The sequence below is a fragment of the Adiantum capillus-veneris genome, chromosome 24 (assembly GCF_014529385.1).
Source record: "Adiantum capillus-veneris isolate H3 chromosome 24, ASM1452938v2, whole genome shotgun sequence".
Taxonomy (NCBI): domain Eukaryota; kingdom Viridiplantae; phylum Streptophyta; class Polypodiopsida; order Polypodiales; family Pteridaceae; genus Adiantum; species Adiantum capillus-veneris.
In genome coordinates this window covers 131,451,564-131,474,071 of record NC_140954.1, presented here as the reverse complement: position 1 = coordinate 131,474,071, position 22,508 = coordinate 131,451,564, and the positions used below count along the sequence as shown (strand labels likewise).

At 43.3% G+C, this 22,508-nt stretch overlaps 1 protein-coding gene and 1 pseudogene across 1 annotated transcript; both read left to right on the top strand.

Annotated features, from left to right (window-relative positions):
- The first annotated feature begins 15,647 nt into the window (after nt 1-15,647).
- Nucleotides 15,648-16,493, top strand: LOC147427150 (uncharacterized; annotated as a pseudogene).
- Nucleotides 16,494-18,899: 2,406 nt separating this feature from the next.
- On the top strand, nt 18,900-20,084 carry LOC147427149 (uncharacterized). The gene has a single exon (XM_086498271.1). It carries the CDS (start codon nt 18,900-18,902, stop codon nt 20,082-20,084), a length of 1,185 nt encoding a protein of 394 aa, XP_086354397.1.
- The last annotated feature ends 2,424 nt before the right edge of the window (nt 20,085-22,508 follow it).

The following is a 22,508-nucleotide window of genomic DNA, read 5'->3' as shown; positions in this document are numbered from 1 at the left end:
TTTAGGGTTGCCTACATGCTCTATGATGTGTCATAACATGCATTCTGAGGCTTTATATTGTTGGCAGTTCTTGAAGGCAAGCTTGTGTTCGTGTTGAAGTTGGATGAGTGTGTAATTGTTAAAGGGAGAAAGTTGGAGAGAATGAGCATCACACTTATGAATGAAGCCCTAGCTTATTCCAAGAAATCTTGCAGTTCGAGTGAAGCGACAAAGCCCTCTTTCAGTGTGCAATCAGAGAAGGATATATGGTGGCTTGGTGCAATTGAAGTTCCGAAAGAGACACATGAAGTCCTTGCATGGATTTTCAGTAGAATCCCATGGGTCACAGAGGTCATTAAAGCTCAAATAAACGGTGAGAAGCTCATGGTTCCAGGACGTGGGGAGTTTGATGTTGAATGGCATTTAGGTGGTGATCTAAAGACCATAAAGTACATGCTTGGATGCAAACAAGGTGAAAATTCTTTACTTACCTGTCCATTCTGTGTGAAAGGGCACAAGACAAGTCGAGCAATTCAAGTGGAAGGTCAGGACAAAGATAATGATGACCATATAAATAGGGAGTGGCAAACTTCGGTTCTTTCATGTGATATGCTACAGGTGCCCAATAGGGATAGCAAAGATCCTGGGTGGAACCCCATAATTCCCTTCTCCCTCAACAATGTTCACTTTTGTACATTGCATGCATTTATGCAAATATTTGATAGGATCCTAAAGCATCACATTGATTATGCTTTCACAATGAAGCCCCTTCAACGGTCAAAAGACTCCTTGCAGGTGGTGGAGACGCTCCTTAATGAGATTGGATGTCACCGATCAAGGGTGAACATTGTAGCAGAGACTTGTAGGGAGAAGACATATGAGGTGGCACATAAGGTTTCCATGAATGGAGCCAAGGCACATCGATTTTTCAAGAAGATGTCAAAGTCTCCAATGCAGGTATCCAAGGCAAGTGTCGATCTAGCAAGTGAGAAGCGGTGGGAGTTGTGGAAAGATTTGTGTTCATGCACGACGGACAAAGATCCCAATGTGGAGGTTGCTAACCAACGCAAGCTAGTATGGTCATCCTTTCAAAAGGTTGTGCAATTGATGAATCTTTCAAGCACCACCATTGAGCAGCGAGAGGACTTCAAGAAGGTGATTTATGAATTCACAAAGGCCGCTAAGGATGGATGGTCTGAAAGCAAGATTACACACCACATGGTTTGTTTTAACGGACTTAATACATATGCAATGTTTGAAAATGCAACTTTTCTATTGGCTTATCTCCTTTTTGGTTGTTTTAGCACATTCTCTATGCGCATGGTGCATACTTCATGGACCGCTATGGTTCGCTTGATATATGGAGTACACAAGGCATGGAGAAGTCCCACTATCGAGCAAAAGGAGTCTACTCAAGAATACTCGGCATGGTGGTGGTAGTTCACACTCCAACTACCTCCAAGAGATGTTTAACTGGTTTTTTAGGCACACCTTTGGGAGAACTCGCACTGTTGAGAAAGCAAGAGAGTCGATGTTATCAAAGCAGTTACGCAACGCCTCCCGTATTGCAGCATCCGAGAAGTGGAAACGCTCGCGAGCATCCTTGGGCCATGAAGCTTGGCGTGCAACTAAGTATCTAAAAGGCAGCGTTTAGGCGTCGCGTCAACCGTCCACATGATCCAGGTTTAGTTGTTAAATTCAATTGGTTTATTTGAGTTTCACTCAATTGGCCACATAGTGTGAAAGGGCCCAAATCTCAAAAAAACCTATTTAAAGGTTGAAAGCGCTCATTTTGTCATTTTCCCTACTAGGTGCTACCATGACAAGAACAAAACAAATGGCAAGGATTGCATATCCAGCGGGGCCGAATGGCCAACGACTCAAAGGTACAGCAACCAAGCTGGAACTTCACAAGCTCAAGGTGAAGTCCACACAGAAGAAGCTGGAGCTTCAAATCAGCATGGCCAGTCCTCTACAGCAGCAAAAGAGAGATGGAAGCATCGCCTTGTTGTCTATTCATTGGACTCCAACGATTCTGATGGCAACAGGGAGGATGACAGCGACCAAGGCAAAGAAACAAACAGCCAAAAGCAGACGCCAGAAGGCTCCGAAGAGACGCAAACGGATGAAGATGCCCCATGGGTTGGCGTCAAAATACAAACTTATCAGGCTCACATGTCTATTGGGGGTAAGACACTTCCTAAAGGCAGTGGACCTACACCATCACATCTGCTCAATAGTGAAGAGCACGAATCAGATGGAGAGTGGGTGGAATCAGATTATGAGGTGTTGGAAGTGCCTGTGCAGAAAAAAAAAGAGAAAGAGCATTGTCTACAAGAAGAGGAAGCAAGCTGCCCCAACTCGTGCCAAAAATGCACCTCCACGTTGACCTTAGAAGGTACGAAAGCGCAGCCGTGCTTTTGCGGAGATTCGACACTATCAAAAGAGCACCGAGCTCTTGATTCGGAGGGCCCCTTTTGCAAGGCTATGCAGGGAGGTTTTGCAATTGTACAACACTCAGTTTTGGATGGGTGCCGTGGCCATAGAGGCAGTCCAAGAGGCAGCAGAGCAATATCTAACTAGCATATTCGAGGATTCGAACCTATGTGCCATCCATGCAAAGCGTGTAACCATTATGCCCAAGGATATGCAGCTTGCTCGTCGTTTGTGCCATGAGGAGTAGCTTGTAATTAGGCATCAAATCTTTTTGTATTTATGGAACTTCCAAGATTGGGAAGAATTTGAATACAAGCGTCTGTTGATTGTATACCCCACTCTGTGCATTGTATTGGGAAGAATTTGAATATAAGCGTCTTTTATTGTATACCCCATTGCGCATTGTATTGTTTTAATTTTGTACCATGCGATGTAGCACTGGTCCAAGTTTTGTCTACCTTCTATTGTATGTATGTAGCCATTAGCTTGTTATTGTGAAAACTTGCCTACGTTAAGCACTTTGGCTAAGTGGGGCATGCACTTCCTGTTGCATCCATGCTATGTGACTCACTATTGCATGGAAAAAGCATCTACAAAGTGTTGAAAATGGCTTGGAATGTCCCCAAATTGGCTGCCACAATGGCGCACATTTGGGGCTTCCAGAGGCATATGGATGGACACAATGCGCGCCCTTGTGGCAGCCTTTTCTAGTGCATTCCAAACACTTTCCAATGGTTTCCAGGTAATTTTCACAAGAAATAAGTATATTTTGTTTGATTCAATGCTTCAATTAGCATAGATGCTTCTGGCAATCATCCCCCCTTAGTCCATGTAGCATAGAAATTTTGAAGGATGGTTATTGCATCTGTGAAGTCAGTCCTATACTCCAAAATGGGCTAGATATTGCCACATAGTTTTCTCTTGTGTTTTGTTAATACAACTTTAAGTATCTGGGGCAAGATGGGCTTAAGGTTACCTGGGTATGCTTGTCTTTCTGTTTTGCAACTGGCTATTAATGTCTTGTCTTTCTATTTTGCACCTTGGTATGCTCCTAGATGGGTCCAAAATCATCTGCCACAAGGGCGCGCATTTGCTCAGTTCATTTGCTGATGGAAGGCCCCAATGCGCGCCCTTGTGGCAGCCCATTTTAGGGACTTCCAAGCCCTTCAGTAGGCACATCCATAACTTTGGAAGCCTAGATATAACAAAGTATGCATTTTATTACTTTTAATACCTGCCAAACCCTTTAGTAGTCATATCAAAAATTATGGTGCTTCTCATATACGATGGAAGCCCAACATATAAGAAATTCAAAACCTTGCAAGTAAGAGAGTCCTAGACACCAAAAAGTAGTTTCATTAAAGAAATCAATGCTTTACATGATATCCGGCTTTTGCTTTAGGATCTTTCGAATTACAATTTTTTGGCGCTTGGCCTTTTGGGGTGGCTCCCTGTTAAGTAAAGTGGTTGTGATTTCTTGGGTGTCATTAACCCCTACAGCTTGGTTCATGCCGACATGGGCAAAAATGTTGTAGCGACCATTGGGAGAGTAGTCGGCATGGACAAACACCACGACACCAGTCGGAAGTGTGCCGAGGTAGTGAGCAAGTGCCGCTTGAGGTCCGAACGGCGTCCTCCTCCCCCCTGACCGGTGCGCCCAGGCATCAACCTCCAGAACATCCTGCAAAACATAGGTTTTCTGAGATATGGCACAGAATTATGATATAACATTAACAAAATCATTTGTAACAATCAAATGTAAGTGAGCATCTATACCTCTTGTCTACGATCCTCCTCATCGGCATCCAGGTGCAAGTAAAGATCCACACTTGACTTCCCCTTTGGATCAAGAAAAACAGGTGTTGCAGCAGGTGGTGGTGAATCCACTCTTGCGCGTTTAGCCAAACACATGTCTTGCACAGACACCAAATCCTCCTCAGAGACCTTGGCCTACTCGGCTGCTACCACCTCGGCTTGTGCGATTGCCACTGTGTCCGCCAAAGTATTCCCCATGGGCAGTAGGAGATCATCGTCATGGGAGGTGGTGGTATCAACCTCAAACTTGCCATGGGCATCGAGGATGGTGAAACACTCATCCATGCGAAGCTCAAAGGATTTCTCCAGATCGTGCATAAACACAAACTCCTCCCCACCCACCACAATGGAGGAGAAGCGGGTAATCTCTACCTCAGGGATGGCATCCCGAGTGGTGGTTCCTTCTGGCGGTCCCGAGGATGAACCGACAGATGGAGAGGCCTCCAAGAGGCCTTGAATCCCTACAGGGTAGGTCAAGGCAAGCGTCCTCTCCTTTGCGGATGAGTCAATGGCCGCGGGCTTGGGGTCCTTCACATCAGCCAATACCCCGCCGATCTGCAAGTGTGGTAGCACTACATCAGGGCCTGCTAGGCACTCGTGAAGGAGGAAGATCATTATGGCCTGAATCGAAAAAAAAGTGTTTTCGATCCTTCCCTTATGCATTTCTCGCACATCATCATCTTCAAGCCGCACATATTGTCCGACCGGTTGTGCTATGGTGGCAAAGCGTGCAAGCCGCTAATGAAATGGCATGTCCCCTTGGTAGATGTGGTGGAGAAGGCCTCCAGGGACCCATTGCCCTGTCGGTTTGGTAACTCAACAATGAATCTCCCCATGCACGTGGAAATGTATGAAGTAATGTGCTCAATAGATTGAGAGTGGAGGGTCAAGGTGGTTTCCAAATCGGGTTGGGTTGTGAAAAATGCTTGAAGCTCAGGGCGATTTGCATGCCCAACCTCAGTAAGGAATGCATCTAAAGCACTAGTAGCAGCCATGTCTTCTCTTTGCGTGATTGGGTATGCTAGGTATCTCTGCAATGATGGGATGAAAATGGTGAAATGAGGAGGTGGTCCCCCTTATATAGACATATTCCATCTCGAAAAAAATAAAAAATATGCATTTAAAAAATAAATTTACACCACCTTAAAACTCAAGTACAAAATCAAGTACAACACCTTAAAACTTTTCAAAATCTTTAATAAAATATCCAATATATAAACGATTAAAGTTACAAGCCAATTCACTTAGACAAGATGATTTCGTATGTAGCCCAATCTTTGTAAACAAGCATAGTGGCCTCCATCCGCCTTCCAATCTATACAACCAAAAAATGGGCAATCAAAATACAAATACCCACAAAAAATAAGAAAAGGTAGCTAAGCAAGCACAAAGCAGACCTTGCGTTGTTCCAGTTTGAAACTTGCATTGCCGACATCCTCGAATCCCATTATGACAAAGTGTTCCCGAAGATTGGCAAGAGTCCAATGCGGATTCACTACAACCACCTCCACCTCATTATTGGGCATGCGGACATGAATTTCAAAGGATTGAACCTCTTCAGCTGTTAGCTGCAAGGGTATCCATTTGCCACCTTTGTGCATCCACCTCTCGTAGCTAAACCGTGCATACAAGGTGCACCTTGCTTTCAAATACCGAAGGCAAAGCTGTGTGGGGGACAAATTGCACTTATAACGGTCACCATGATGCAAACCATCAACATAGCCCCAAATGACCCCTAGAATGGTGTCCATTGCATCTATGTCAACTTCTTTGCAAACAAACATTGTTGGTGTTTCTACAATCGGCAGAGAGCGGAATGCATGCACAAACAAATGAATGGGACGATGCCAACTGAGACCCACCGATCTGGTTGCCTTACCAAACTTTAGGGACCCTTGGAAATCTTGCAGCACCTTGCGCTTGAAAGAAAGCAAAGCCCAATGGTCTGGAGTTGGCCATTCTGCACTCTGCAATGAGGGTGTCTCCACGGCTTCTAACCTACCATAGTTTTGGCTTGACTTCGGCACCACGTACTTGTGGGAGTACATGAATATTCGCTGCTCGGTAAGTTTTTTCGATGAGACATTAGGAAACATAAGCTCACCAATGTAAGCATGCACAACCATGATGCACTCAAGTTGTTGCTTCTCAACTAAGCTGGATGGAAAAACATCTTTACAAATGCCCTTAGTTAAACATAATGATCGCATAAACGTAAACATGACATATGCATGGGATAGCTAAACCATGAAAACTTACAATGAGGTGCAAACTGAGTTGAAGCTCTCTTGAGGTAGATCTCACATGCACTGTAGACGTGTTGCACAATGGCCACCATTCTGGACTTGGTTTCTTTGAATGCCAATAGCCGGCCCTTCTAATGACGTTCCAATACGCCTCGACACCGTACGCGATGAGGTCCAGCACGTGATGGTTGCATGTAGACCCATGCACCCTTCTTGAATTGGTTCTTATGATTCACATGGACTATAGAAAATGACACATGGACTTTATGAGATTTTCCTCCCAGCAAAAAGTCCATTGGTATGAAGTGGGTTTACAAGTTGAAACGTAAGACAGATGGTGAGATTTATCACTATAAGGCTCGATTTGTTGCAAAAGGTTATGCACAACAGACATGCATAGATTATGAAGAGAACTTTTCTCCCATGTCGTTTGACTACTGTGCATTTTCTAAATGGCAGCTCATTTTGGATGGGATGTACATCAATCAAATATCAGTGTTACTGCTTTCCTGAATGGTGATATATTTGAGGAAGTTTATGTAACGTAGCCTTGTGGATTTGTCATCTAAGGGCAAGAAGATAAAGTTTGTACATGTAAGAAATCTTTGTATGGGTTGAAGCAATCTCCTCGTGCTTGGTATGAGAAAGTTGACACTCATTTGGATAATTTGTTGATCGATGGTCCAAATGAGGAGGCATATATTGTTGAATTAAGGCTGATTTGAATGCTACTTTCAAGATGAAAGATTTGGGATCACTACATCATTACTTGGTCATACATATTAAGCATTGTGATGGTGGTATTGCCTTGTGTGAAACAAGTTACATAGAGACATTGTTGTGTTTGTTGATGTCACTCTTTACCAAACTGCTATTGGATGACTTATTTATGTATGCAATACGAGGCCAAATATTGAGTTTGCAGTCTCATAGTTTAGCAGATTTATGCATAGCCCAAGGTCTAAGCATCGGTAGGCTGTCAAGAAAATGTTTCACTACTTGAGTGGCACTTTGTATCTTGAGTTGTTTTATCCCAAGGGGGGATCATTTTCGCCAAATTTACATGCTTTTTTGAACTCATATTGGACATTCCCGTTAGCAGTTTTGACACAAATTGTACCTTTGCCAAAAATTTCACAAGCTTCATCATCTCCCAAGTATACATACCCAAAATTACCTTTGGTGTAATCTTGGAAATGTTGTTTGTGTGGTGTCGCATGGAATGAAGCCCCGGAACCTATTATCCAGGAATTAGACACATTGTCTAATGAGAGGATTAGAGCATCTTTCTCTACTTTACCTACCACATTAGCCTCCGATGTTGGCTTGTTTTCTTGAGACTCTAACTCCTTCTTCTTCTTGGACCAGCAATCCTTTTTGATGTGGCCCTTCTTGCCGCAGTTCCAACATTCAAGAACTGACTTTGTGTGTGACTTGCTCCGTCTTGAGAGATCATGACCCTTTTGGTTTTTGAACCTCTCCTTAGGCCTTCCTCTTGTTTCCACTGACAGTGCAGCACTTGATGATTCTCTTATGCTTCTCCTTTGTATTTCTTTTCTTAGGAGAATACCCACAACATCATCAAACTTAAGAGTATTTGTGCCAAAAATAGAATTACTTACAGCCATCACAAGGCTATCCCAACTATTCGGTAGAGACGATAGTATAAGGAGAGCTTGCACTTTGTCATTGAAATTTATTTTCATTGATCGAAGTTGCCTTATGTTGGTGTTAAAGTCATTTAGGTGTTCTGCAACTGAACCATTCTCTACCATCTTTAGATTGAACAAGCGCTTCATAACAAATACCTTATTCGATGCCGATGGTTTCTCGTAGAAGTCATCAAGTCCTCCGTGGTCTTCATCTCCAAAACATTGAAGGCCACCGTTGATGCCAAGACTTTAACTGGATTGTTCCTAGTGCCTTTCGGTCAAGGACAATCCTTCATTTTCCATCATTGCGGGCTTCTTTGCAAGATCGCCTAGTGGCAAATAGAGGTCCTTTTGGTAGATATAGTCTTCAATCTACATCTTCCAATGTTGGTAGTTTTTGCCATTGAACTTCTCGATTTTGAGCTTCCCTTCCTCCGCCATTACTCCCACTCAATTCAAGGAATCCTTTCCTTGAGATAATTTAGCTACGAGCAAACCTTGCTCTGATACCAGTTGTTAGGAAATATGACGTAGCTAAGTAGATAATTGAGTAGATTACATGATGGAGAGAGATAATTTTCACACACAAGAGATTATAGAGTAGAGAGAGAGAGAGAGAGAGAGAGTACACACGATATACATGGTTCACCCAATGTAGTCTATGTCCACGGGAAAGCGGCCACTCAATGGCTTTAGTACTTCAAAACAAGAAGTAGGTTACAAAGAAATTATACCCTTTTGGAGCTCCCGCCTTCTTGCTTCACTCTCACCACCTCACACCCACCTTGTTACATCAACTTCACACTATGAAATGTGTGTAGAAATGGCCTCCTTTTATAGGCCAAAAGGGCTGCCCTCTCTCATGAGAGGCAGCCATGTGTAGCCGCCCTTGGGTAGATAAGTCCAAATCGGACCCTCCAATCTACCCATGTGTAGTTGCCCTTAAGAAGACAAGTTCTCCTTTGAAATCGTCCACTGGGCATTGAATTCGGCCACCGGCCACTGGCCGTTGACTTTCGACCACCGGCCACAAGCCATTGACTACCAGCAACTGGCCAACCGATCGATCGATTTTTGACCACTTTTCGATCGTCGTCCGGCCATAATATTTCGGCGAGTGATTTTATTTTCCGGCGAGTTATTATTCTTCACGCACGATGGCTTTTCCTCATAATGGGGGCCTTACAAATGTGCGTTTTTAACACAAAAAAAATTACAAGGGGTAAATCAGGCTCCATACTTAACAGTTAGGGAGCCGAAAAAATACGTAATTTCTTGGTTTTAACATATAAAGTCATTTTATGTTATCAAATTGCACTAGAATAGCCCCAATTCCATGAGAGGACCTTTGAAAGGCCAAAATTATGCTCTTAGTCTCAGCACTTGCTTAAGTATGAAATTATGTTTATAACTTGCAATTAAATTTGAAAGTATTCCTTGAAGGTCATTCCATTGTTTTGAAGCACTAAGTACTAGCACTTGGCTTTTAAAAACATAAAAAATCTCACCTCTACAAAAATATAAGAATTTTATGACTTTTTTGGCAAAACAGCTTGACATTTTATAGAAAATCACAACTTAGAAATTACCACAATTCTCTCCATAGGGCTTGTGATTTGACATGGAGAAAAGTTAATGTTTTTTTTCCCTCATAACCAACCTATGGTAGAAGCAAGGTGTAAAAAACTTCTTTCTAGCTTGGCAAATAAATTGCCAAAACTTTGTAGGAAAACAGGACACTTTAGTGTCTCAAGACACTTTAGTGTCCAATTACAGAACTAGTGTTAAAGCTCTCACCACCTTCAAGTGTTCCATTGTTTTATGCAATGCATGGGCTCTCCTTATGGTTGGTTTTCACAAGCATAATGTTTTGGATTCATTCACAATCGACCCACTATGCAAGAAAAAGTTCTCAAAGACAACCATAAGCTTTTGTGCATCCTCTAGAGTACGTGGTAGAAGCACCACATCATCTACATACAACAAAAGCATGATTACGACATTGGAAATAGTGGCCTCTTCAATGCCTTATTCTTGTATAAAGTCAAGTACCATTTGTTCCAATTAATCAATGCATATACCAAAGAGAGTTGGTGACAATGGATATCCTTGTTTGACTCCAATAGTGCTTGCAAAAGTTTTTGAAACTCCTCTTCTTATGTGCAATTGACTTATCACCTTTTCATAGACTTGAGAAACCACAAGCATAAACCCACTTGGCACTTGGAGTTCTTCCATACTGCTCCATAAATCATTGCATGGAATTATATCAAAGAATTTCTTGAAGTCCACAAAGCAACAATATGTGGAGAGAGAGAGAGAGAGAGAGGAAGGGTGAGAGAAAGATAACAATAGAGAAAGAGAAAGAAAAAAATACCTTTCTTCAGAGATCTTTTATTTTCAACTTGACACAAAAGAAATTGTGAGAATAATCACAATAAGATAATCACCCCCCCCTTATTATATAAGAATTCTTATTATATAAGAATTTTTATAAAGACACCCTTTTTGCTCGCTTCTGTGTTCTAGTTCGTGCTCCCCCCCCCTCCCCGCCCCTTCTCTCTCTCTCTCTCTCTCTCTCTCTCTCTCTCTCTCTCTCTCTCTCTCTCTCCATGCCCTAGCGTAAGTGGGCACTAATCGCCTACTTACCCTAGGGTATGGATGGAGGGGAAGATAAGGATTAGGGCCTTAGAACCCACTTACACTAGGGCGTGGAGGGAGAGGAGGAGAGGGATGGAGAGAAAGGGAGATAGAGTAAAGGAGATAGATAGATTTTACTATCGTTGTTGGGAAACAAGCAAACTGGAACACCTCTATAGCGATGTCACCCAAGAGCATTGAAAGAGCACTAAAATGACACCAAAATCTTTGGGAAATTCCTTTGAAAAACCACTAATCCAACAAAAGTAGTCCCCTTGGGAATTTACTGGTCGTTGCCCACCCAAGAGACTATGTCACATAGGAGCATAACCCTGTCAAAGCACGGATTTATAGCACACGCCGACCAATGCATATGAAGACAAGGGCCTCCTTTTTATAATTAAACATCACAAAACCACAAATTCAACATCAATTCTACAATTCATAGATACATGCCCTCCCAATCTGTTTGTACACAATTTGTCACTAGGATGCCCTAGCCATAACCCTGCAGAGAACTAGTCGTAACCTGAAGAGCGCAACTCCAATTGGGGCACTTTAAAGCTTGAGAGAAAGCTTGAAATATTACTGGCGAGAAAGCTGAAGATGGCCAAAATTTAATCTACACGCCGCTACATGAAAAATTGACGCGAACAGAAGTTGTGCCGACACGACTACACATGGAGTAGGCAAGGCAAGGGCAAAAACTGCAACAAAAACCATCAAGGAGGCATAACGAGCTCAAACCTGTAATTTTTGGAGTTTTTTGATAAACTTTTTTAAGTTTTTACATGAGTTTAGTTATATACATTTCTCCCTTCATAAAACTCACTCACGGGCACTTACAGGAGCCCGATAGTTGTCACTAGACTAGCGACTTGCAATGCATGTACATGTGCTTGCTAAAGCAAGCTTAAAACCCCATAAAAATAAAGCCCACACACCCTTTTGACATCAGGCTTCATGTTCGTATGTACAAATTTACAAAAAATGGGGTGTCACAAAAGCGCGCAACATAGTTTGCCAGTCCCCCAGCCTACTAGAGCATTCATGCTTAGCAGTAGCATAAACATGCTATCCACCTGAATTAAAAGGCCAAAGAACACAAAATACAACTTCAATAGATGATCTTAGCCATTATAAGGCTCTCAATATCAAAGCATGAACCATAGGTCTCATCCACCCTTTTTTCAAGCATAATGTTTTATTCACAAATGCCACATATGGACTCTCATTTATCAACATAGAATGCAAATAGTATGGCAATATCTTCTCTAACATCTCAACAACTTTAGCAAAAACCATCATATCCTCATGAAAATCATTTTCTTTGCCTTCTATAAAGTATCCATGCATTTCAAACATGCCCTTCTTGAAAGGTAAGACATCTTCTACACATGGTATCATTTCCTGGACATAAGGATCAAGCAAGGAAGCATTAGCCATTTCATCATAAGACATGAATATTACATTCTTATGGATTTCCATATCCTCAAATACCTCCATATTCTCCTCCTTGACCAAGGCATGGCTACATATATCATCATAGATGCAAGCATGAGAGTCCTCATGGAAAATCTCCTCATTAACAAGGTCCACAACATGCTCAATGGCATCATCATTTATTGGAAAAGACTCAACAATAGCATGCATTTGAGAGAGCTCTTCATTCACATCATTATATTCCCTATAAGTATCCTCATTGACTTGCAAATCATTCTCAACTACTTCACATAAAGGAGAGGGACACTCAACATCCACTTTAACATCACCCACATGCTCATCTTTCACATTGGATACATCAACAACAGCATCTACAACTTGATTCTTATCATAATCATTCTTTAAAACTTCACTAATTGCATCCTTTTCTTTATCATTAACTTTTACATTGGTAGAAACATCATCTTTCTCATGTGAAACACCATTGAGTGTCATAAAAAACAAGATGGTATGATGGGTACATTCATCTTAGCGTCTTTCTCTTCATTATATGATTTTCGCTCTTTCCCAAGAGAACCATCAGAATACAATATTACATTAGAGGCTTTCTTTGTATCCACATCAATGCATAGAGAAACATTTGGCTTCATATCACCCTGCAGTCCAAGCTCTCTCAATCTTTCTAGCTTCCATTCCTTATGCTTTGCAACCCTTACTGCATCCTCAAATGTAAGTGTCCTTTTAAGCTCAACATTCAACCTCAAACCAGCCCTCAAACTTTGCATAAACATACACTTTTTATGCCTAAGAGGAGGAACATCACTTACCAAGGCAACACAGCATCTCTTCCACAAATCATTAAAATGTTGCACCAAGGCATCTACACATGTAACCTGGCGAGGGATTTGAAACGTGACATTTTCCAAGATTAAATAACTTGTTTGCTTGCTCATCCGAAAAGAAATCATATTTGGTGCAAGCTTGTTCGCATCCTTTCAAGAAGTTCGTTTCTGCGCCTCGTTCTTCCTTTGCTTTTACGAGTGTGCTGCTTGCAGGATGTTTTTTACGCCCTCTTTTCTTTGCTCAACTAGTCAATGCTATGGTTAATTGGATGCTTCCTTTTCTTTTCCTCCTGCAGAGTTGCGTAGGTTCGTTGAGTCTCCTCCATGTCCTGCAGGCAAACGTTCATCGCACCTAGTAGTGTCGAGCTCTGTCGAGTCACCGCCAAATCCAGGCTTCGAGGAAATCGCAGCTGGGAAGAGGTGTAGGCGTGCCTTCCTTCAAGGAAGCCTTGCTAACGATCCCGTTGGCAGTGCAGGTATGGCCAATGTGCACAATCATTCTTTGTGGAACAGTCTCGACGTGTCTACGATGTTCTTCACTACAATGCATTCTTGAGTGTTGAGTTGCGTTAAGATGGTGCTCTGCTTTTTTTTGCAGGCAAAGGATACTCTCTACTAGAGGAGGAGTGCGCACAAGCACCGTCTTCGTCTCAACAACAACTTCCTTGCCCAGCTCACGAATTAGGCAAAGCTGCAGCCTCATTTTCTAAAGTTGGCCAATCTTCAGCTACTCATAATGTCTTGGACGGCGGCAAGCTACTGGACAAAGGGAAAATCTTGTTAGTCAAGGAAACCTTATCGTTATTCATGATTAGCGATATAGATGAGGATAGTAAACCTTTTTCCATAGAAGGAAAAATCTTGAATTGGTATGGCACATACCGTTCCATCTCCCCTGGGCAAAAGAAAAATGCACGTTACTGCAAGTTCAACATCGTCGATGTTGATTGCATTGACACAATCACGGTCGTCGTTGTGGATCCCTTCATTGAGACCTACACCAAGGAGCTCAAGATCGGCTTGTTCGTCATGATTGACTGTCCTCTTGTGAGGGCTAAAAACCATAATGATTGATTGTCCTCTTGTGAGGGCTAAAAACCATAATGATGATGGGTCAGCTTTGTTCTCCTTGCATGTCGATGCGTTGACAACCATTCGACCTTGTGACCCATTCCTTGTTGCTTTAGCTTTCTATCCTGAGACCAAGATAAGCACATTTCTTGCTGACGCTACAATTTTCGAGACTACTAGCCCACGTCCGCCCTTAGCGACACTGGATTTTGTTGTCTTGAAAAGTCATAATTTCCATCAGAGAATTGGCACTACATTTGGGGATTTGGTTGTTGCTGATGGCCCGACCCCAGACGACAAAGCAGTTGTACATATCAAAAGCATTGGCTTCAGCGTTTCTTTCTTTCGATATTGATAAGCCTTTTATCATATGTAGGTCAGCTTTGTCAACTCTCGAAAGCATGACTATGATCGGGTCATGGCCCAGATGGCTAGGGAGGACATTGTTATGTTTGTGGCTAGGAATATTGGCCTCTTTGTTGGCAAGGTGCGCACATTGTCTGTTATGGACGTCACAACTTTGGCCCCCGTGCGAGGATCACGCTTGAAGGAAGAATTGACCACAGCATTTCATAGACAGTGTGAGATTCTCGGCTACAATAGAGAGGTGACTTTGCATGGTTTGCACTCAACCGCATAAAGACATCTTTAGTGGTCTTTACACGTTTGTTTTTTTTGTAGGTTGTGGGGACTTTGTGCTTTGTGAACTTCAGTAGAGCTCTCTTGCATTCCCAGTGCTCAGTTTGTGACTCGTCGAAGGTGAAGAAGGTTGAAGGCCTACTGTGTTGTTCTCTTTGCCATAAAGATCACGTCATCAATATGACTCTCATGCTAGAGGCACATATCCGAAGCAGCATTGACAGACGTGTTGTGGCGGTTCAAGTGTCAGGGTCTATGGTGGATCTTCTTCTGGGCTTGGGAAGGAGCTTCAAGGAGGTGTACATGGAGAGCATATCCAGAGGCGAGGGATATTTTATCGACATCTGTTGTTTCCATAGCTTTTGGCCTTTCACCACGAATAACTATGCTTCCTTACCTAGACCCCTCTACAATCGATGAACTAAATTTTGGCTTGTCCATTGTATATCGCGTTTCATAGGAAAATCGTATCTTGCTTTTGAGCCTTGTTGCCGTGGTGTCTCTCCATAACTCGCTCTCTACTCTTCCTTTCTCTCCATCTTTTCAACCTTCCAAAGCACAGACTCTCTCTCTCTCTCTCTCTCTCTCTCTCTCTCTCTCTCTCTCTCTCTCTCTCTCTCTCTCTCTCTCTCTCTCTCTCTCTCTCTCTAACACACACACACACGAACAAACACACAAGGTGACTTAATATTTACAATCTTTGCGCGTCTTTCCAATGACTCACTTGGCCGAACACGATGTCGATACCGTTTTCGCGGCACAGTTTCCAAACAATTTAGACATCTTCCTCGTGCTACACCATCTCCAAAACTCAACAGGTGCACCGCATGACCTTAGATCAAATTTGCTCAACGACTTGTTTGAGAGCTTCTTGCTTGAAAGACATGTTGTCCCGGGTGCATGCCTCTTCTTCCGTACAGACGGGGCCACTAGCGCAATGACGGTCACAAAATTCTCATCTTTGTATTCAACATGCACCAACTCACTTGCTCTTAGCCTCGACGTGTTAACGGCCTTCGCTCGCTTTGCAACTTGTAGGTTAAAAGTGTATTTGAAAAGAACTGAAAGCGTGAGGACAATCATCTTGGGGATGCCATCGAAACCATTTCTTGCAAAGGGCATTCTGCTCTCCGAAACAAGCAATGGCATCACATACCTTCCCACCTTCACAACGTGCTCAATCCGTGCACGTGTTGGATGGAAAGAAGATGATGTGGCCACTTTGCATAGGCTATGCTTGTTGCATGAGGATTTTCCTGATGTTGAGGTGGTCCGCATATTCCAATCCAAGCACCCACACACGTTGCACACAACCCAGGCCGTGAAATACAAGCTTTCACACCTGAAGAACGAGAAGGGCCTGGTCACTGGTGCTCAGATACGACGCACCCATGCCAGGTTGAGCAAGCCGATTAAGAGATACAACAAAAGCATCAAGGACAAGCCCATTACACCCTGCGAAAAATGTGGACGCTTACTATTCCGCTGCACGCCAGCTAACACGTCAGCTTATGCCTCCAGTTGCGGAATCCACTTCAAGGAAGCGAAGATGCTATGGGGATGTGTACGTCTGTAGCCATTGCAAGAAACACTTGACAAGAGATAGCAATCACTTGTGGAGCTTGCAAGAGACAGGGTTCAATCCAGCGCTTCCCTTTGTGTTAGATCTAAACCCCGTAGAGGCACGCTTGGTCTCCATTCGTATCCCCTTCGCCAAGATACGTGAATAACGTACGAAGGTCAGTATGGGCTTAGAGGTAGCATTGTCAATGTGCTTGCCAACTTGGAGAAGAGCCAGGATGTGTTGCCTTGCTTCATTGAGGATGAGGCTTCTGTCCTTGTGGGAATCAAACGGAAGCTCGAATACGATAGATGTTACCTAAGCGGTATTGTGCGACCCCTGCTCACAATGCGTGCAACCACTACGCTATTGTGCACACCACTCTACACAAGAGAAGGTGTCACCATCAACGACAAGTGGCTTGCACACCTTTCTAGTCTAAGTACGCCTCCTACGAATACCCTTGATGCCAATGCGCATGATGTTGAGCTTGAGGATGAACAAACTGATGTCATGCTTCATGGGGTCACAAGTGCGGCAGAGGTTGCCGATTACAGTGGCAAGATTCTTCATGTTGCACCTTGCGAGGGTAATTCACCGTTCAGCATCTTTACGAACGAGTATTGCGAATAGTTGAGCTTCCCAACTCTTTTCTTCGGGTCCCCTAGAAGATATAGAGAAGCCGCAAGCAAAGATTATCAAACGATTGCAAAGTGGGAGCTCCTAAACGTTGACAGAAGATTCACCCTGGACATCAAAAATTTATTTTTCAAGTCTATCAAAATCATGTCACAACAAGTTGCTTCCTTTGTTTGGGTGCGAATGCGCAAGGGAAAGCTAGCAAGTACAACTCTGACTGCAAGGCAAGTTGTAGAAGACACAAACATATAGAGACTTCTCAACTCAAGGTTAGGCTTCAGAGACTTTGAGGCATTGCGCACATCCCCGGACTACAAGGAAAAGATGAAAAAAAATGTCTTCACAATGATCCGACAACTTGGACCGCCCACATTTTTTGTCACGTTCTCCTCCGCAGAGCGAAGATGGAAAGAGCTTCTTGCTGCACTAGAGAAGTTAGTCCCACTGAGCCAAGAGCCCGAGGAGAGTCTGAGCTCATACCAACGTCGCCTCATTCGTGCCAATCCCATCACAGCTGCTCGTTTCTACATCAACAGGTCCAACGCAATGAAACGGTTGTTGCGGATTGATTCCTCCATATGTGGAAAAATACGAGACTTCTTTTTCATCATGGAGTTCCAAAGTCGCAGTAGCCAACATGATCATGGTTTGTTGTGGCTAGAAAATGCTCCATCACTCACAACGCACTCAGATCAAGATATGTAATGTTTGTAGATACCCACATTAGCACATATGGATCCATCTTGCCCAATGACCTTTCTAAAGCTTACAAGCACAAGCACCATAAGACTTGCCAAAAGAAGGGCAAAAGTTGCCGTTTTGGATTTCCACGTTTCCCCATGCCATTCATAACTATTATTCGGCAAGGAATACTTGAGGCGAACATAGCTAGACAAGGTAAGCTTTACTTGCAACAAGTTGGAAGACAACTCAGCCAAATTGATTTACAAAATGCGCCCACATTTGAAGAATGGCTAGAACAAGTACAACTCTCCATGGAACAATACTTGCTTGCATTGAAAGCAACTATCTCGGGACCCACTATTTTCCTCAAGCGCAAACCAAGCGATATATTCACGAACAACTTCAACAAGTCAATAGCTTCACTTTGGAATGCAAACACAGACATACAATCCGTGCTAAACGCACATGGAGTTGCGAGCTACTGTACCTCATACATGACAAAAATGGACAATACATTAATAGGAGCAATCAAGGCACAGATTGATCACTGTGTCACAAACAATGCAACAACGTTGGAGAGACTACGAAAAGTTGGTAGCACAATCCTTAACACACAGTAGATTAATTCACAACAAGCTGCTTACATATGTCTCTCGCTTCCATTGCATAGCTCCTCTAGAGAATTCATATAAATAAATACTAATCCACATGAAGAGGGTGCTCTCGTTCTCAAAAAAAAGAACACCTTGCAAAAAATGCACCCCGACACGACAGATATCTTCTTTGCCTCCATCATTGACAAATATACCTCCAGACCACACTCGTTCTTTGCCATGTGCTTGGCCCAGTTCGCTTCCACAACCAAAAATCCCTCCAAGCCTGACACGTTGCTGCGAAGGGCACGCATCATACGGTATGTTAAATAAAATAAAGCCAAAGACCCTGACAACCACTACAGAGAACAATGCCTTCTCTTCTTGCCGTGGTCAAGCAATGAGAATGAGCACCTGCTCGAAGGTTCTTCTTGGATCGATGTCTACACTTCGAACATTGAGACAGTGAAAAACAATGAATCACAGTTTGTTGTCGAAATAGCTCCGCTCGGCAGGTTCACAACAGCTGTCACAACCTCACGCAACACGAGAAGTGTAAGCTCCTTGAACGATTCCGACAATGCCAACGTGATGATCAACACCCCATCAAAGCAACCGGCGAAGAAACATTTGCTTTGCATTTTTCCAAACATATTGGCATGACCAATGAGGATTTCCACGCATCAATAAAGAAGCTAAACCCACAACAGCAACTCATCCTCGATGATGTCATGCTCAAAAAACGCATAGCACCGTCAGAAAAGATACATCTCTTCCTCACAGGTGGAGCAGGCACTGGAAAAACATTCACGTTGCTCTTGCTAGTCAAATCCCTCATTCATTTCTACACACATAAGTCAGGCCACAATACTGACTTTCCTAAGGCACTCCTAATGGCATATACAGGCAAGGCAGCATTCAACATTGGTGGCACAACTATACACTCAGCTTTACATTTGCCTTTGATAACTATGACACACACAAGTCTTGGAGCAGAAAAGCTAGATGCATTGTCCTTACTTTATCAAGATTTGGAGCTTGTAGTGTTTGATGAAGTCTCCTTGATAGGATCAAGTGTCTTCTCATTGGCTGACTCATGTCTTCGTGCCATCAAGAGAAAACACGACCAGCGTTTTGGTGGCCTTGATGTCATACTCTGTGGTGACCTCTGCCAAGCTATCCCAGTCAAAGACTCTTGGATATTCACAAGCAAGCAACCTCTTCTAGAGACGGTTGCACCTTCGTACTGGCATGAATTCCCTAAGTGCTACGAACTAACGATGACAATGAGACAAACCGATGGACAGTTTATAGAGGTGCTCAATCGAATGAGAATTGGCTCACACACCAACAACGACCTTGCATACATTAACAACTCCTTCCACAGAGAGTTGCCTGCTAACACAACCATATCACACCTATTCTACTCTACCAAGGCAAAGGATGAACACAATGAAAAGGTCTTCGCACAATTGTCCGGTGATCCACACATATTCAAAGCGATTGACAAGCGTGCCGCTTCTTGCAGCAAAACAATAGCAATTCCATTGGATGCCAGACAAACTGCGGGTCTCCAAGCAACATTGTGTCTGAAGCCAGGCCTAGTGGTCGAGCTATGCGCTGGAAATCTGGACATTCTCGACGGCCTCGTGAACGGTGCAGAAGGCGTCTACAAGCTCTGCACTACATTCTCCGACACGACATGCCTCTGGATTCATTTCACCAACCCTAGCATAGGGCAAAAACAAAGGTATGACCACCGTCATCTTCGCAACCCACTCACAATGCCTGGTTGGACGCCAATTCTTCGCATCACACGCGAATTTCAAATTGGCAAGAACTAATTCAACACCCTCACATGCAAGCAATTCCCAGTTCAGCCTACCGCGGCCCGCACAATTCACCGATCACAAGGACTTACACTCAACACGCTGGCTTTCAACCCCAAAGGAATAGGTCTCACGGCCTCACATACACTGCTCTCACACGAATTCGTGACACTGCAAATCTATATTTGATAGAGAGCTTGCTACCCTGCAACATTCACATCGATGCATCTGTCCTCAAAGAACTCCACAGGTTGAGAACAGAAGCAGCTTATTCCCGACAAAAGCATGATGGCCTCCAACATCCTCTGCCTACAAGAGACTCGACAACATACGACAACCATTCCAGGCTTCCACAGCATATCCTCAACACAACTACACGGCATCTCCATTCTCCATAAAAACAACCTAATACCTACACAAATACGCATCTGCATAAATCAAACGCTTGAAACGATCCATGCACCAACAAGTGCCTGGCGACAGTCATTTCACTCTACAGGGCACCGACATCATCGCTCCCACGGTTCCTGCATAGCATCTCCAATCTTCTTGAGTCAACCCGCACCATGCGACCACTAATCATAATGGGAGATTTCAACATTGACGCACTCCAGGAAACCAGCACATATAGAACCCTTTCCAACCTCATTCTCCAGCACGGTCTCCACCAATTGATACACCATCCAACCACAGTACACAACTCTATGCTAGGCCACATATGGGTTAGCAATGACCTACCACAAACCACATCTGGCACTAAATACAACTATTGGTCCGACCACTCCACTGCATACCTCCTCATTGCCAAAAACTAACCTTCCCTTGCTTTCTGCAGGCCATTGTGAGTTCTCACTTTGTTTTTAGACACATGTAAGATGTGGACCTAGGAGGTCACCTTCTCTCTCTAGCTTTTTGAAAGTGAAGAGATTAAAGAGGTGTGACCACATTATCAAAAGCGTGGGTCACTAAGAGCCAAAATTTGACTTTTTTTCAAAAAAGTTATTTTTACTTCTCTTTGACTTAAACCTCCCCCCCATCATATATACATATCAAAAAATCATTTTTTGACCTTTTTTTAAACCTACAAGCACTAAAAGTCTAATTTTTCAAAAAAATCCCCCCTCCCTCTCCCAAAAAAGAAAAAACCTTTGTTCTCTCTTCCTCCTCTCTCCTTTCTCCATCTCCTCTCCCTCCCTGTCCCTTCTCTCCTCCTCCTCCTCCCCTCTCTCTCCCTCTCCCCCACTGCTCCCTGCTCTCCTCCCATGTTCCTCCCTCTCCCTCCCTGCCCCCTTCTCTCCTCCTCCTCCTCTCTCTCTCCCTCTCCCCCACTGCCCCCTTCTCTCCTCCCATGTTCCTCCCTCTCCCTCCCCCTCTCTCTTTTCATCCTTTGCTTCCTCATGCAACAACTGCCATGGTGCTCACGAACATTACAAATCGTATGCATATATATTTGCTTGTCTGTGGCGTTTTCACCGAAGGCCGCACGTGAGGGTGAGCAGAGGTCATCCCAAGAACGTCGTACCGTCGGTGAGACGGATGTTGATGGTTATTCAATATCTTGGGAGGGGAGAAGTAGGCTTGTTAGGCTATTGCAATTGGTTGTGTATGGATGCAGGTGCTTCTTTGCATTCGTGGATGCACGAATGTCAAGCTCTTCAGCTCAAAATAGTGGCATTATAAGAAAGTATTGCCTCTTCAAAGAGGGAGGTTGAAACTCTTCAACAACAATTATAGGAAAATAATGTGTACATTATGAAGTTTGTCAATACCATCACATATTTGAATAAAACACCCCTTTGTGCAAGGTAACAATATACTTCTTACTTTTGGTTGTGTTCTTTTTATCATAGACTTTGAAGTCTAAGGTGTTGCCTCGTCTTGTTTTGTAGTGCTTAGCACAAAGGTTGCTTTTGTGCACAAATAGTGAACAGTTGCAGGTTAGAGAGGCCAAGTGTCACCACTTTTCCTGTAAAATAGTCTTCTTTGTTACATCTTGCAGGTAGGTGCTTCAAATCCATGCTTATTAGAGGTGGGTAATCTCATCCTAATGTATATTTTAGGATTGTTAATTCCCAGTTGGATAGAAATACTTGCAACTTTGTACAACATATACTTAACAAGTATCTTTATTATACAACTTGCAAATGTTGAATTCATACATGTTTTTGTTATAAGGTGACCTCTTACTATGGTAGTTGAGTGGAGTTGTTGCAAGAATGGCTCAAGGAACTGGCATAAATGAAGCTTTTACCATGGCACACAGCTATCCTTAGTGGCAATGTGGCTCCCACTACACCAAAAATCATTATGCTAACATGGAGAGATCCCTAGTAGGACAATACAACAGCTTTTCATCAGCAGCAACACACCCTTTCCTAACATGAGGGCACTCCTACCAAAGATATTTTTATGTGATAGGTCACCCCATGACCATACCAT

Coding starts and splice junctions, on each gene's coding strand:
- LOC147427149 (XM_086498271.1), top strand. CDS start 18,900: ATGACCAATGAGGATTTCCACGCATCAATAAAGAAGCTAAACCCACAA.